This window comes from Oncorhynchus kisutch, linkage group LG10, assembly GCF_002021735.2.
Source record: "Oncorhynchus kisutch isolate 150728-3 linkage group LG10, Okis_V2, whole genome shotgun sequence".
Lineage (NCBI taxonomy): Eukaryota > Metazoa > Chordata > Actinopteri > Salmoniformes > Salmonidae > Oncorhynchus > Oncorhynchus kisutch.
Window position 1 is genome coordinate 62,107,226 of NC_034183.2, and position 15,300 is coordinate 62,122,525.

At 42.2% G+C, this 15,300-nt stretch overlaps 1 protein-coding gene across 1 annotated transcript in view; it reads left to right on the plus strand.

Annotated features, from left to right (window-relative positions):
• Nucleotides 1–15,300, plus strand: part of LOC109897377 (ubiquitin carboxyl-terminal hydrolase 43) — a 97,054-nt gene that overhangs the window by 45,298 nt on the left and 36,456 nt on the right. The window contains exons 4-6 of the mRNA XM_031834581.1: nucleotides 995–1,087; nucleotides 7,497–7,632; nucleotides 7,765–7,909. Coding sequence (XP_031690441.1) covers nucleotides 995–1,087; nucleotides 7,497–7,632; nucleotides 7,765–7,909 — 374 coding nt within the window. The remainder of the gene's footprint in view (nucleotides 1–994; nucleotides 1,088–7,496; nucleotides 7,633–7,764; nucleotides 7,910–15,300) is intronic.

Sequence of the window (15,300 nt, forward strand, 5' to 3'; positions counted from 1 at the left end):
TATTCACTCTCCCCCACTCGCCCCTGTGGGTCTGTCAGGTGCCTTCCTAGAAGGGAAACACATTTAAACAGCTATGCTCTGGCTACGATTCCCATGGTAGGCTACCCCTTGTAAAGGTTCCTGAGAAGTGAAAGCTCTGTGCACTGATCCAATGAAAAATAGTAAAGCAAAGGAATAGGGAAATACTGGCTTAAAACATCGCCTTGCTGGGTAAAAGAGGAAGAGGGACATTTATGCTTGAAATTCAGATTTCCAAAGAAACCATAGCTTTGTCAACTTGTTTTGATTGTATGCAGCAAAGTCATTGATTAACTCAATTCCACTCCAGTCCTAAAGGCTCTTATAGTTTCAGGCAGCCTGTGAAATGCTTTTCGCTTCCTGACTAGAAGAACCAGTCATGGAGTTCTTGCTATAGAACTATTACAGGATTTAGAAGTACTTCAAGTCAAGTTCAATTCAAGTCCAGTTCAATAGCACTGCAGTCTGAGGACTTCCATGGAAATACCCTCTGACTCTTTGTTCAAACAGTTAGTGATTTGCCAGAATAAGCAACTTCCTCTCCTAAACATAAAGGGGTCTGTTGGAGCCAGTGTGTGAACCAGGTGTGGAATGAAATATTGGTAGAATGGAAGATTTGCTCTCTTTTCCTGTCCTTTGAGTCCTATGGCCTGAACATTCATATAGGGAGGAAACAAGCCATCTCTCAGGACTGTTCTTTATTCTCCCCATGATGGTGATCATTAGGGAATTGCTGCGTGCTGGTTCCCATTTAAAGGCCCAGTCTCACCGTGAGGATTTTTCCCACTACCCACCCCCCTTACATCACTTTTCTTTCCCATAAAAAATCTCTACAGCAACATCAAGATGTACTGTACATACAGTGTGCCCATTTCTATAGCAAGATGCACTTTCCTGCTGGCCTGACACAGAAGTGCATGTTCAGGTGTCTAAAACAGGCGTCAAACATCACACAATCTTGTTTTTCTTTCCACAGGTCATCGCTGACCTGCCCTCATTGTCATAAACAGAGCAACACCTTTGACCCTTTCCTCTGCATTTCACTTCCCATCCCTCTGCGCCACACCAGGTGAGTAATATCCCTGTTAGTGCACCAACCATACTGAATACACAACCATGCAACACATCACACCACACCATGGTACTACGTGCAGCTATTGGGAGACATCTGTCAGTGAGAGTCAAAGCCGTAGTCGACGGAAAGACTTGCCCTAGGTACAGACGTAGAAATACACCGTAGACAAGACTTAAGCATTGGTGTCTTTTTAACATCCCTTTCAGTCCTCTAGAGGCTCATAATGTTAGAGGAATGGATAAAGATCTGGAGTAGCACAGAGAAACAATAGACCTGGCTGAGATGGAGTGTACTTGAAGCCCAGAGGAAAGCCCTGAGGAGCACCACCTCAGAAACCAGGAACAATGTCACATTCATGCCCAGGTCACAAAGATCACTCCATCCCTGCTTGGCCGCTGTTAGCCTGTTCAGGAAATACATTTTTAAGGAGTTAGTCCCCTCCAAGCCCTTACTCTTCAAGCACCTACACCCTCTCATTAATTTTGCTCTTTGTAAAGACTTTTGCCAACTATGTTTTTTGTTAAAAGCAGAAGATAATGTTTCCTCTCACACACCGCCTGACCAACCCTAAGTCAAAACAGTATGGTTCTCACCTTTATTCTCCAGTGCAGATGGAGGAGTTGTCCTAATTGGAAAATATGATTTAGAGTCAAGCGATGAGTTTAACACCTATCTCAGATTCCTGGGCTGGGGTGTCATAGAAGTGCATGCAGCTGTGTCCTCCTATTGAGGTCCCAGGGTGTGCCTAGCAAATTCAAAAGCCTAACACACACTCATCTATCCAATACTACATCACAGGTGGTCTCTTCAACGTTGATTTCATACTGTACATCGTCATTCATACTGAGCATCCAACGTAAAGCTAGAATCCTTAGTTGCTACATGAATTTGAGAGTGGTTACATATTTCCAGCCCCATCCCCTAGCTTTTTAGCGATAAATTGGCGGGGAGAATGCTTTGTTATTGTTTCAATTAAGGAACCTAGCTTTACCAGGTATTCTTTAGAGCTCTCTATTTGTGACACATACAGTCATTGAAATAGTTCTCATTCTCTTTGGAGCAACTGGAGTGTTACATGACACCCTCATAGGGACATTTTTTCCCTTTAATCATATCACAATCTTCTTTCACCAGTTGAATGTAGACACAAATATAATACTTTTCTGTATAAAAATATTTCAGAATTATTATTTTTTAAATATGCAAATGAGCCAATTCTCATTAATTTGCACATATTTGCATATCACACAGATATATTTTCCTGGACACTGGATGAAGTCAGCCTAAATGTTTTGGTTTCATTTTATTAAGACACTCCAGGACCAGACTTATCCGGAGCAGATTGTGGATAAATACGTTTTAAATCTTTCTATCTGTAAAATATTAAAGACATGTACGTAAAATGCATTTTTTAATGCATTTTTTCAAATATTTTTTCTAATCTAGAATATAAACTTGACAACATATCAACAATTCCCCCTGAGCAAGTCTGGAGAATATATCTAAGGATAACCACACAAGATTTAGTGAATGCAGATGCTTCTGAAGCTGAGTATTTTTGGGGGGTGTGTGGGAAGAGTCTGACTTTCGGGAAATGGTGGTTAAAGACAAGTACACTGAATTTAGACTACCAAACGCCTATTTAGACCCCGTCATCATCTCTTCAAAGTAAGTTACTAAATATAGTCCAGTTTGTAACAATCTCAATGAAATGGGCTTCTAAATGATGTGTAATTTAATGTTGTGAGCTTTAAAATGATTCAAGTGGTTCAAATGCATTAAAATGTTGATGATGGTAGAATGATAAACTGAAGAAAATATAAATAAGTACATAAGTATTCAGACCCTTTGCTTTGAGACTCGAAATTGAGCTGAGGTGCATCCTGTTTCCATTGATCACCCTTGGAGCCCACTGTGGTAAATTCAATTGATTGGACATGATTTGGAAAGGCACACACCTGTCTATATAAGGTCCCACAGTTGACAGTGCATGTGAGAGCAAAAACCCAGCCATGAGGTTGAAAGAATTGTCCGTAGAGCTCCGAGGCAGGATTGTGTTGAGGCTCAGATCTGGGGAAGGGTACCAAAATATTTCTGCAGTACAACCATCTCTGCAGCACTCCACCAATCAGGCCTTTATGGTAGAGTGGACAGAAGACACTCCGCAGTAAAAGGCACATGACAGCCCACTTGGAGTTTGCCAAAACTAAAGGACCATGAGAAACAAGATTCTCTGGTGTGATGAAACCAAGATTGAACTCTTTGGCCTAAATGACAAGTGTCACCTCTGGAGGAAACCTGGCACCATCCCTACGGTGAAGCATGGTGGTGGAAGCAATCATGCTGTGGGGATGTTTTTCAGCAGCAGGGACTGGGAGACTAGTCAGGATAGAGGGAAAGATGAACGTCGTAAATTACAGACAGATCCTTGATTGGGCCAAATTTTGCCTTTCAACAGGGCAACAACCCGAAGCACACAGCCAAGACAATGCAGGAGTGGCTTCGGGACAAGTCTCTGAATGTCCTTGAGTGGCTCAGCCAGAGCCCTGAATTGAACCTGATTGAATATCTCTGGAGAGACCTGAAAATAGCTGTGCAGCAACGCTCCCCATCCAACCTGACAGAGCTTGAAAGGATCTGCAAAGAAGAATGGGAGAAACTCCCAAAATACAGATGTGCCAAGCTTGTAGCGTCATACCCAAGAACTGTAAGACTGTAATCGCTGCCAAAGGTGTTTCAACAAAGTACTAAGTAAAGTAAAATTTCTAGATTGATGAGAAAAAAACTATTGAATACATTTAAGAATAAGGCTGTAACGTAGCAAAATGTGGAAAAAGTCAAGGGGTCTGAATACTTTCTGAACGCACTGTAGAGGCAAAAATGTCATTTCAGCCTGTGGTGCCTGGCCTTAAGCAAGCTTTTATGCTAACTGGAGAATTGTTTTAAAAAATCTAGCTCTAACAAACAGCTTGCCAGGCAAACTTTACATAATCGCCTCGTTCGTTCTACTTTTGGCTAATGACATGGAATACTGTAGACAGTTATGAAAGGAAGAAACAGATGGTTTGCCTTTTAAGATTTTGTACATGGTTGCCCATGTAAGAAAAAGGGTGTCATAGTTTTGTATATCTCCATAAACACTAACACAAACTAAAGTGTAGACTTTCAACACCAACAGTCATTTACGCCAACCCCAACCTCACACATATACGTTTCTTTATTGGACTGAAATGTGTTCTCACATGTCATATATACAGTATGTGGTTAGTTATGATCTAGTGTGTTAACCAATGTGGCAGAGTCAGCCCGACATGGACCCATATTGATGTTGTACCCTAATGGACTGAGTGGTATGGCAGGCGTCTCCATTTAAACACATTAACTTCACTAAATGAGCCGCTCATTACAGATCAGCATGTTATTACTGTAAAGATCCATCAGAGATCTTGTTGTATAATGTTCCTGTCCTCCTGAGGAAAAGGTTTGCGATTCATTATCATGATTGATTCAGCTTTGTACTCAGAGACGGGGAGCTAAACCTCTGAAAGGTGTTCTCGGGATGTAGCCACTATTTGCAGTAGTTTAGTATAATCATTGACTCAGATTACCATTCAATTGAGGGCTTTAGTTGAGTATTTAGTCACTGGGAATAGAATTCCCATAATAGGTATTGGGTGTATCATGTAACATTATAGATTGTTAATTATCCCTATGCCTGCCTTTATAGTTCTGAGCTGTTGAGTGTGTGGGGATGTTTTGCCACTCCCAGAATGGTTCCAAACAAGGTAATTAGTATGAATTAGTAACGCTTGCCTGCTTAGAGCATCATTGATTAACTACTGCCTTCACTGTTTGTGTCTTGAGACACAAAAAGAACGGTGATAATATGAGGCACTGTTTTGGTGATCCTACTGGCTAGTCAAAGGCAGATAAAGGAATGGACTCAGGTGCGCCACTGGCTAAATCATATGGGGAGATCTCCCCATACCCCTCACTATAGCGTGTGCTGAGAATCCTTGACAGCCAGTGTAGAGGTTACCCTGAGTCCAGACAGCAGGGGATCTCACAGCTCAACACCCTTTACTTACTTAAATGATAATGCCCTCGAAGCCGGTGTTTGGGGGATATATTGGCATGAGTGATGTTAGGCCCGTGAAGAAGCAAACAGCAAACCGTGCCAACATATCCTCCAAACACCGGCTTCGAGGGCATTGTCACTTTTATACAATGGGTTACCAACATATTCAAATAATGATTTAAAAACGTTATTTTGATTAATTTATTCATACTATTTCATCCTTCCACAAGAGATAGTCCCGACACAAGTCTAGGGATGCTACCTAAGCCGACTACTCGTTCGTTCTATCGGTTCAGTTGCCAGAGATGCAACCCAGTCGTTCAGTCTTTTTATTCTTTATCTATGGACGCTACCCACTCATTCGTTGTAAATATTCCATTGCCATATTGGCTGGCAATGTTCTTATTCCTTGCTTGCTAGCTAGCCAACTATGACTAACTTGCAGTCACGTCAACAGTGCAGCCAGAATAACAACAAAGTAGCTGCATTTGCAATTTAAGCTGTTTTCTAGTGACATTGATTTGGATACATCCATAACAATGAGCTAATGATGCACGATTTCAGCTGGCATAGCTCTCTTGTCAGGACACTGTTGTTTGAGAGCTAGCCAACAACACAGCTAACACAATCACTTCAAGCTGAAGCTGGAAAAACTTAAAACTAGCTGCTCTTCGTTTAGTTTGACCTGTTTTCTATTGATGGTTATTTGTATATATCCATAGAAATTATGCTAATTCATGAGTTAGACTGGCTGAGAAAAGCTGCCTACCTGTCTGTCTCATCACGCCTCCCGACACGTTCATTGCTATGGGACAGCTGGAGATCAAATTTAAATATTGAAACAATATTGCAAATGTCGGAGAGACGGACAGCAAGGTTTATACAAATCTCCGCTGTTGAAAACGAAATGTTAGATGCTTTTCATAGTGGAGTTTATACATTGCCTGTCTGGGCTGATGAGACAGTGGATTGCTCAATCAGATGCAACAGAGTAAATAGGCATTTTAACGTTATTGATTTAGCCGGTGGGAACTTGTGGAATAGACACCTGCTAGAATGAGGTTTTAACCAATCAGCATTCAGGATTAGACCCACCTGTTGTATGATACTGTATATCCCCCACAGTTGTGTGTCCGCTGTCCCCATGTGTGATAATGCCTGTGTGCTGGCAGTGGCATCTCTCACTCTTTTTATCATGCTAAATCTTCTCCATGGTGGATTATAGAGCAGGTCATCAACAAGACATCACAAAACTCACTTGAATTGATAATTGTCATTAGTCTGCTGGACAATGTAGATACACAGGTAAAATGGGAGCTGTCTCAGTATGGCCTTGTAAATAACAACATATCAATGACTTAGTCTCTGAAGAGCTAATGAAGGCCAGCCCACTCTGGTATAGAGGGTACAATGATTGGTGAAAGCATTGGAGTTTGTAACAACACCCCATGGGACACATTGTTCAGCATATGTAATGACACCACAGGGGCAAACATGTACAATGTATCACCATAGTCGATTACAAAAAAGGTAGTGGAAACAAGTCTCTTTCTTGCTTCAAAAGAAAAACATGACTTATTTAAAATAAAAAAATTGAGCCTGAGCTTTTTCACAAGACCTTCAATATAAGTTGTACTTATGTAAGCATGGACTCTAAGGAGATAAGGAGTGGCAGGAGTGGTTAGCGCGTTGGTCCAGTAACCGAAAGGTTGCTGGATCGAATCCCCGAGCTGACAAGGTAAAAATCTCTTAACCCACTGTTCCTAGTCCGTCATTGTAAATAAGAATTTGTTCTTAACTGACTTGCCTATTTAAATAAAAATTAAGAGTATTGTCTGTAGAATAGAGGTGCTGTACACTCAGGACCTCCCGCCTATGTCATTTTGTCATTGGCTCCCATATCTCTCTTTCTCAGAGGAGGAGACTGACTTTCTGAGTGGTGTGTCTACTCGGCTGACTACACTTCTCACATATAGACACACATAGACTCTCACAGGTGAATCACAGGGCACATATCTCTTCAGTGTAGTGTTTTTGTACAAGCCATTATGTCCCTTTACCCTGCCTATGTCAGCACTGCTTCTCCATGCAAAGGAGACAGAGAGGTAAGAGCCAAGTGCTCAGCTTTAAAACTGCATCGACCCACAATACAGATTCCATTATTTCTTACACATAAACTGTCCTAATGATCTATTATTAATGCTAAAATGTATTGATTAATTCATGAAAACTATATGTCCCTTCCTGGTCATGGACTGTAATAAAATTGGTAGCGATTTCAATGCAGAGGCTATTCTCACTCTCTTTCTCCCCTTCACTCGACAGGCCTCTGTGTGTAACTCTGGTCTTCAGTACGAAGGGCCAGAGATACCTGCGCATCGGGCTGGCTGTGCCTCTCTTTGGCTCGCTGGCCTTTCTTAGAAGGATGTTGGCGGATGAGGGGAAGATCTCCCCAGACCAGGTAGGTGATCTTGTCTCACTCTTCTTGATGATGCACACTCTCCTCAGATTCATTCTCACTCCATTTTCCAAGTCTCTGATTAAATAAAATGGATACTCTAGCAATCTCTCGCTCTCTCTCTCTCTCTTTCAGGTGATCCTGACAGAGATCTACACCACAGGCTTTCAGCGCTCCTTCTTTGATGAGGAGGATCTGACGTGCATAGCCGAGACTGACATCATCTATGCCTTCCAGGCCCCGCCCCTATACATCAGAGGAGGCTCTTCACAATTCTCAGGTAACCGTAGCAACAACTACATATTCCAGGGACATTCAGATCAATATCATCACTATCAACCAAGATCCTCCAATAGAACCGGTCCCTTTTCCACTATGAGCAAGCAGGGGTCATTTCAGTCCCATCGGGAAATAAGCCTTTCTCAGTCAAGAGCATACAGAAGTACTGTATTAACAGAATGGGATGTACAACCTCTGTGAAATACCAGGGTATTATGTGAAAGTCTGTCCTTCATCTGGTGGTGATAATTACATGCTCTTTGTACTGCAGCTTTTACCTGAACTGTGCACTGTTGGCACAAGCCTTCCAAACTTCAGGATGAGCTACTGAGGAGAAATGCATTGTTTCTTTTTAAACAAGATAATGAATGTTTGTTTGTGTACTTTGGGTCTGATAGATTCCAGGAGGAACTCAATGTAGAATAAGAAGTCCTGGGGAACGTGTGCTTACAAACACATTTTCAATATAACTCAGATGCTCAGATCTACTCAAATCACCATCATTTTCCGCAAAGATTTGCTGTCATCGAATGATTTATGTTTGTAACAGGTGAGGACCAAGGTGCAGCGTGGTACATGTTCATGTTAATTTATTGACACGGAACACTAAATACAAAAATAACAACGGGAAATAACCAAAACAGTCCTGAAAGGTGAAAAACACGAAACAGAAATCAACTACCCACAAAACCCATGTGGGAAAAGCTACCTAAGTATGGTTCTCAATCAGAGACAACGATAGACAGCTGCCTCTGATTGAAAACCACACCCGGCCAAACAAAGAAATACAAAACATAGAAAATGAACATAGAATGCCCACCCTAGTCACACCCTGGCCTAACCAAAATAGAGAATAAAAGCCTCTCCATGGCCAGGGCGTGACAATGTTTGAAATATCTCTTCTCTGTAATTGTACTGATGATGTGAAGGGAAAACAGACATTGTTCCTAGAAGCCAGATTGTGTGGATAGTTTGACCACATTTTTCACTCTGGGTTTGGCAGAGCTGGGTTTGTCCCTGAAAATGATACTTCTTTGCATCACCACTGAGCAAAGTGATTACAGACATCAGAGACATCTCTGTCTCTCCTTTATCATCTTTGGTTAGACCACACATAATAGACTATTCAGTTTGATTGGACTGCACACACACACACACACACACACACACACACACACACACACACACACACACACACAGGCAGACACTGAATCCTCCTGGGATGTTTTATCAGACTGTATACGTAGTGGGGTTGATATGGAGAGGCCTCTCTCACCACCTCACTGCTGAACAGAGCATCCTCTCATTTCATGCACATCCAGTTTGATAACAGAACTCAAACACTGTTACACAATGAATACTGAGTAATCATTTTGTAATCATTATCTATTTGGCCTAAAGCTGACGGGCGTGAAATGTGGTACTGTACTGATGCAGGAGGCTTCACCTCAGCTTATACCTCATTGGGTTGTGTAATGTGCCTCTTTAAATCATGATGAGTTGTCACTCCTCGTAAACTTTTATGGTCACTGCTGCTAATGGAAGGTGCATTTTGTGTACTTGAAATCAATATGCCTTTAGGGATCATGCACCTCTCGCACTTTAACTATGAATTGGAATGGAGTCGTGTCTGTTCTCCCCCAGAACAGTGTCTACACTGATTTAAAAGACTCCTCTACTATACCACTCCTGTACTACTCCCTAGTTTACATACAGCATACTTTACTCACTACTTCTCTCAGTATGAAAAGCATGTGGGACTCTAACGATCTCTGTTCAGCCGATCTGCTTGGAAGAAATCTTTTCAATAAGCAATTGACAGCATTGTTCAGGTACAGACTGACCAGACAGCAGCTAATTTCTCCACAGTTTCTGGGTCAGGAGGACTGCCATAATGCCTCTATAGCTGGAAGTTAAAGTTTCTGGGTCAGGAGGACTGCCATAATGCCTCTATAGCTGGAAGTTAAAGTTTCTGGGTCAGGAGGACTGCCATAATGCCTCTATAGCTGGAAGTTAAAGTTTCTAAAGTGTTCATGTTCGGCTTTGCTCTTGTTACAGAAAACCTGAGCTCGCCTGAATTGTATAGTAACTCCTAGACAGAGATGTTCAACACTAAAGTTGCAGGATTGTGCTTTGACAAACTGGATATGTCTGAATACCTAGACTGTCTGAATGGAGTGTCTCAGGTACCAATAGAAGCTGTCAAGCTGAGGCATCAACTGAAATGAATTGTAGCACTTACTGTATGGCTAAAAAAAATCTATAGCCTTGGCACCATGTACATTAGTCGGTGAATTCAGAGGGTGACTCACTTTAAGCACATCAGCGACTGGCTGTCACTAAAGGCTCTCACTAAATGTCCTAGAATCATGTTCAAAATCATACAAATGTGAAGCAGGGGCTGTCCACCTCTGACACACAGCCTATCAGTAATGTCACTTCACACCTTGATGAGCGGCCTGTAGAAAAATGGTGGAGTGTGCATTTGTCTGTACCTGGCAGCATTTTCATTTGGTTGTCAGGGAGGAGAATGAGTAATTGAGTCGCTGTCAACAAGGTTTACATGAACTATCTACAATGTATGGAATATCCCAGTGTGGCACAAAAGATTCATGAGAGATGATGGTGTCTGGGAGTATTTTCCCTCCTGCCTGACCTTTCATGGCATGGTGAAATAGGAAGAGAGGTGTAAGCACTTTCTATGTCAGTTTATGTAAACATTGATTCTGTACCCACAGAGCTCCATTGTCATGGCAATTCTCATAGAAGTATCTTATTTCACATTCAGTGAAGTGCATCATACACACAGATAACATGTTCTTTCCCTATCAGGTATTCCCCTTATTCAGGTTGCATTTGGTTGACAGTGTCTTGGTTGTTCATACCAGGCTCATATTGAGGACATTAATAACAGATTGCATGACTTCATCTAATCAATGACTGATCCAAACTCAGTCGACCCTGCAGCCCACCATGACATGGTTTGTCCATTGTGTCTCTAATATAGTATGGTTGTAATACAGTATGCTGCCTGGCTGCCAGGCCATAGAGTTCCCCCTGTCAGGGCATCAGTGGGATTTTACACATGTGCTTCAATTTACTGTCTAACAAACAGCCAGGGCTTCCAGTTTAGGTGGAACTGATGTGGAACGCTTGTTTGAAAATCCCAATAATTAGTTCAGGCTCCTCAGTGTGGACACATTCAGAAGCCTGGCTAACTAGGTCACTCAGTGGAGGAGACGAACGCCATGAAGTCATCACTAGGGCTGTTATGGTTACTGTATTACCGCCACACCGGCGGTCACGAGTCATGACGGCACTCAAATTACACATGACCGTTTAGTCAGGGTAATTAAGCTTCTCCAAGCTCTGATGCTGCTGATGGTTATTAGTAGCCTACCAAACTTACTAACTGTGAAAGGATCGACGCAGGAGATAGGAAGAAGGTACAGGGAGTGAAGGTGTAATAACTGACGGACATGAAACAGAACAGGAACAGTGTCTGGACAGGAACACATAATAACAATTAATGTAGACACAGGGAACACCACCGAGGAACAGACAGATATACAGGGGCAATCAACCATGTGAAGGAGTCCAGGTGAGTCCAATGAGCTCTGCTGCGTGTAATGATGGTGACAGGTGCGTGTAAAGACTGGTAGCCTGGCGCCAGGGAGGTGGAGCAGGCGTGACAAGCTGCATGGTACTCGGCACTATATTGTCCCTCTAATCACTCTGACATCAATGCAAATGTAATCAAAAATCTAATCAAACACTTCATGAGAGGCCATGAGCTCATGTTGTCCAACATATCTTGAGGCTATGCAATTGTGTGCTAAAACAGAGTGATGGCTATTAAAAAGAGGAGGTTCCCATCAACTTTCTATAGGCTAGGCCTACTATATTTATTTCTCAACCTTCCTAATATAAGCACATTTCTTCTCTTTACAACAGGAGTATATCCTACCTGGCTGGCATGAAAATTAACTACGGGAAAAGTGCCCTCCATTCGTTATTTAAGTGCATAGATGACGTCCATTTCCCCCCTGCCCCTGTTTTAAGACCGGTGCATGATAATGGTCCATTCTAAATCAAAACAAATCTCACACATATTATTTAGTAAATGTAAAGACAAAATTAAATCAAGAACAGTCTGATGCGTGACTATATTAGCCTATCACTTGTGAATGATGTGCAGCAAGGCAAGAAACAGCTCGTGCCTTTTTCAAAAACATATTTTTTACTTTTTCAAGTCATAGTCTCGCACCTCATGTAGCTTAGTCCATAGGCCTACATTTTTTGATACGGTTTGTATCACAACTAAAGTGGCCAAATAACTTAAAATGAAGCACATTAATGTGCTTTACAAGGGGTGTAGAGCCTAACTGGCATACATACTGTACGCAGTGCGTGAGTTTCAAGTTTGGGGAAGATCATTGTCACCATAACTGCACCTTTTATAATAAAAGCATTACATGCATAATCATACTTTTGAGAATGGTGTTTTTCCCGCTAATTGATTGCGTTTTGGAACATTCGCGCGTATAGCCTTTTGCCGTGTGCGCTTTACTGCTCTTATAATGTGAAGAAATAGCCTAAATGTTTATCAATATTTTAAGCTAAACGTTCTGATCGGTTGCGTCAGCCTCAATGCTTAAAAATGTTTTCGGATGCTAGTGGTTGTATTCATTTGGAATCTATCGCATCCCACAATTGTCCCAGACTATGTTTGGAATATTTATTTCTCGCACAGAATAGAATTGGTCAACTTTTGTATTATGGGGGATAGTAGATTGACATAAGCTAGTGCTTTTGCTGTTCATTAGGCCTACTCGAAAAGTAAATATGGACAGTTCTAATATCTAAAAATTAGAATATATAATATCTTCAATGTGCGAGTCGGAATTGGCGTCCCTGATTTGTCTGTCTTCACTTAGCTTGAGAAAAAGATCCGATCACTATCAAGTATGAAGGTAAGACCCAGACGCAGACCACGTCGAATAAACAATATGTTAATTTACCAGCGGGGGCAGCTAATAGACAGGCAAGGCAGGCATGCATAGTAAACCAGAGGTGGGGCAACGGTACCGGGCCGCAGGTAGGGTCAGGGGCAGGCGGAGTGGTCAGGCAGGACAGGCAAGGGTCAAAACCAGGAGTGTGAGAAAAGAAACGGGAAAAAGCAGGAGCTGAGACATAAAACACTGGTTGACTTGAACAAACAAGACGAACTGGCAACAGACAAATAGAGAACACAGGTACAAATACACAGGGGAAGATGGGCAACACCTGGAGGGGGGTGGAGACAATCACAAAGACAGGTGAAACAGATCAGGGTGTGATAGATCACGTGACGGTTATTGGCTAATAAGAGTTGAGCTATCTGAGAGAGCCATGAGAGTGAGAGGTGTTTCGGAGCACGCAGCCGGGAGAAGGGAATTATAATTATTATATTCACCCCAAGGGCACAACGGCCACTGGCCTCAAAAGACATGGATTTTTTTAGGGGAATTAAGGCCACACAAAGGGGATGACGGCAAGAAATCCGAGGCATTATCAAGTGCTTGTCAAATTGTGAATGAGAGACAGTCTATAGGGAGGAGGTTGTGTGGTGCCAGGACAACAACCTCTCCCTCGTGTTCCCTCGTGTTGTGCCAGGACAACAACCTCTCCCTCAACGTGATCAAAACAAAGGAGATGATTGTGGACTACAGGAAAAAGTGGACCGAGCACACCCCCATTCTCATCGACGGGGCTGCAGTGGAGCAGGTTGAGAGCTTCAAGTTCCTTGGTGTCCACATCACCAACAAACTAACATGGTCCAAGCACACCAAGACAGTCGTGAAGAGGGCACGACAAAAAATATTCCCCCTCAGGAGACTGAAAAGATTTGTCATGGGTCCTCAGATCCTCAAAAGGTTCTACAGCTGCATCACCGAGAGCAACCTTGACGGGTTGCATTACTGCATGGTATGGCAACTGCTCCGCCTCCGACCGCAAGGCACTACAGAGGGTAGTGCGTACGGCCCAGTACATCACCAGGGCCAAGCTTCCTGCCATCCAGGACCTCTATACCAGGCTGTGTCAGAGGAAGGCCCTAAAAGTTGTCAAAGACTCCAGCCACCCTAGTCTTAGACTTTTCTCTCTGCTACCGCACGGCAAGCGGTACCGGAGTGCCAAGTCTAGGTCCAAGAGGCTTCTACCCCAAGCCATAAGACTCCTGAACATCTAATCAAATGACTACCCAGAATATTTGCATTGCCCCCGCACTGCTAATCTCTGTTGTTATCATCTATCATCACTTTAATAACTCTACCTACATGTACATTGACTGTGTACCAGTACCCCCTGTATATAGTCTCGCTATTGTTATTTTACTGCTGTTCTTCAATTACTTGTTACTTTTATTTCTTATTCTTATCTGTATTTTTTTTAAACTGCATTGTTGGTTAAGGGCTCGTAAGTAAACATTTCACTGTTAGGTCTACACCTGTTGTATTCGGTGCATGTGACGAATAACATTTGATTTGATTAAATGTGCACAGCCTGCGCAAATGACAAAGCAGAGCTCATGCCTTTCATGTGACTTTTTTCAAATCATTATTAGCAGCCTTGTATTAAAAATACAAACGTTGTTCTATACGTTTTGATCACAACTAAAGTTGCATAAATAACTCTAAATTAAGCATATAGGAAGACCTGTTTCCTTGTTAACCGCTCAACACTGAATAGCCGGATGTTCGCGCTCCCTCAGAAATCCTTTAGAGAAAATATATTTTCGATTTTATTCATACTATGAAATAATGCCACGAAATTCTAAGCGAATCTTGTCTACTAAATGAACTAGTGTAGCCCACAGCCATATGGCATAGCCAGATCAGGACCTAACATAAGGACAAAGGTTATGCTATTCTGTTCTTCTGAAATAGACTACATTTTCTTCATATCCTGTTTCTTTAGACCTGTCTAAAATACATAATGGGTTTATTGTGATGGTGTAGGCTATTTAATAGACTTTTAAAATATAGATGTTCCAAAGGTCTGTATCAGTGGCATATAGACTATGCGTGGAAGCCAGGAGATGCTGAATGTGTTTATGTTAATTAACGGTCAATTTCCGTGAGACCGGCAGTTATTTGCTTGACAATCACCGGCTGACAAAATTTCATGACCGCCACCGCCCTAGTAATCACTGACGTCTCAGTCTCGGTATGTGGTCAGTTTGGTGTCCGTCTTCGCTATAGGGCTTTCTCGGAACCAGTCAACACCTGACCATGCTAATCCAGTCATTGAAGTGGATCTCTTTGAGGGCAGAGGTGTTTAATTACTGGCTTTCACAGTGTTCAGGCTGGCTCATCCTGTCCTTCACATCTGTCAGGGAATTGAAAATTAAAA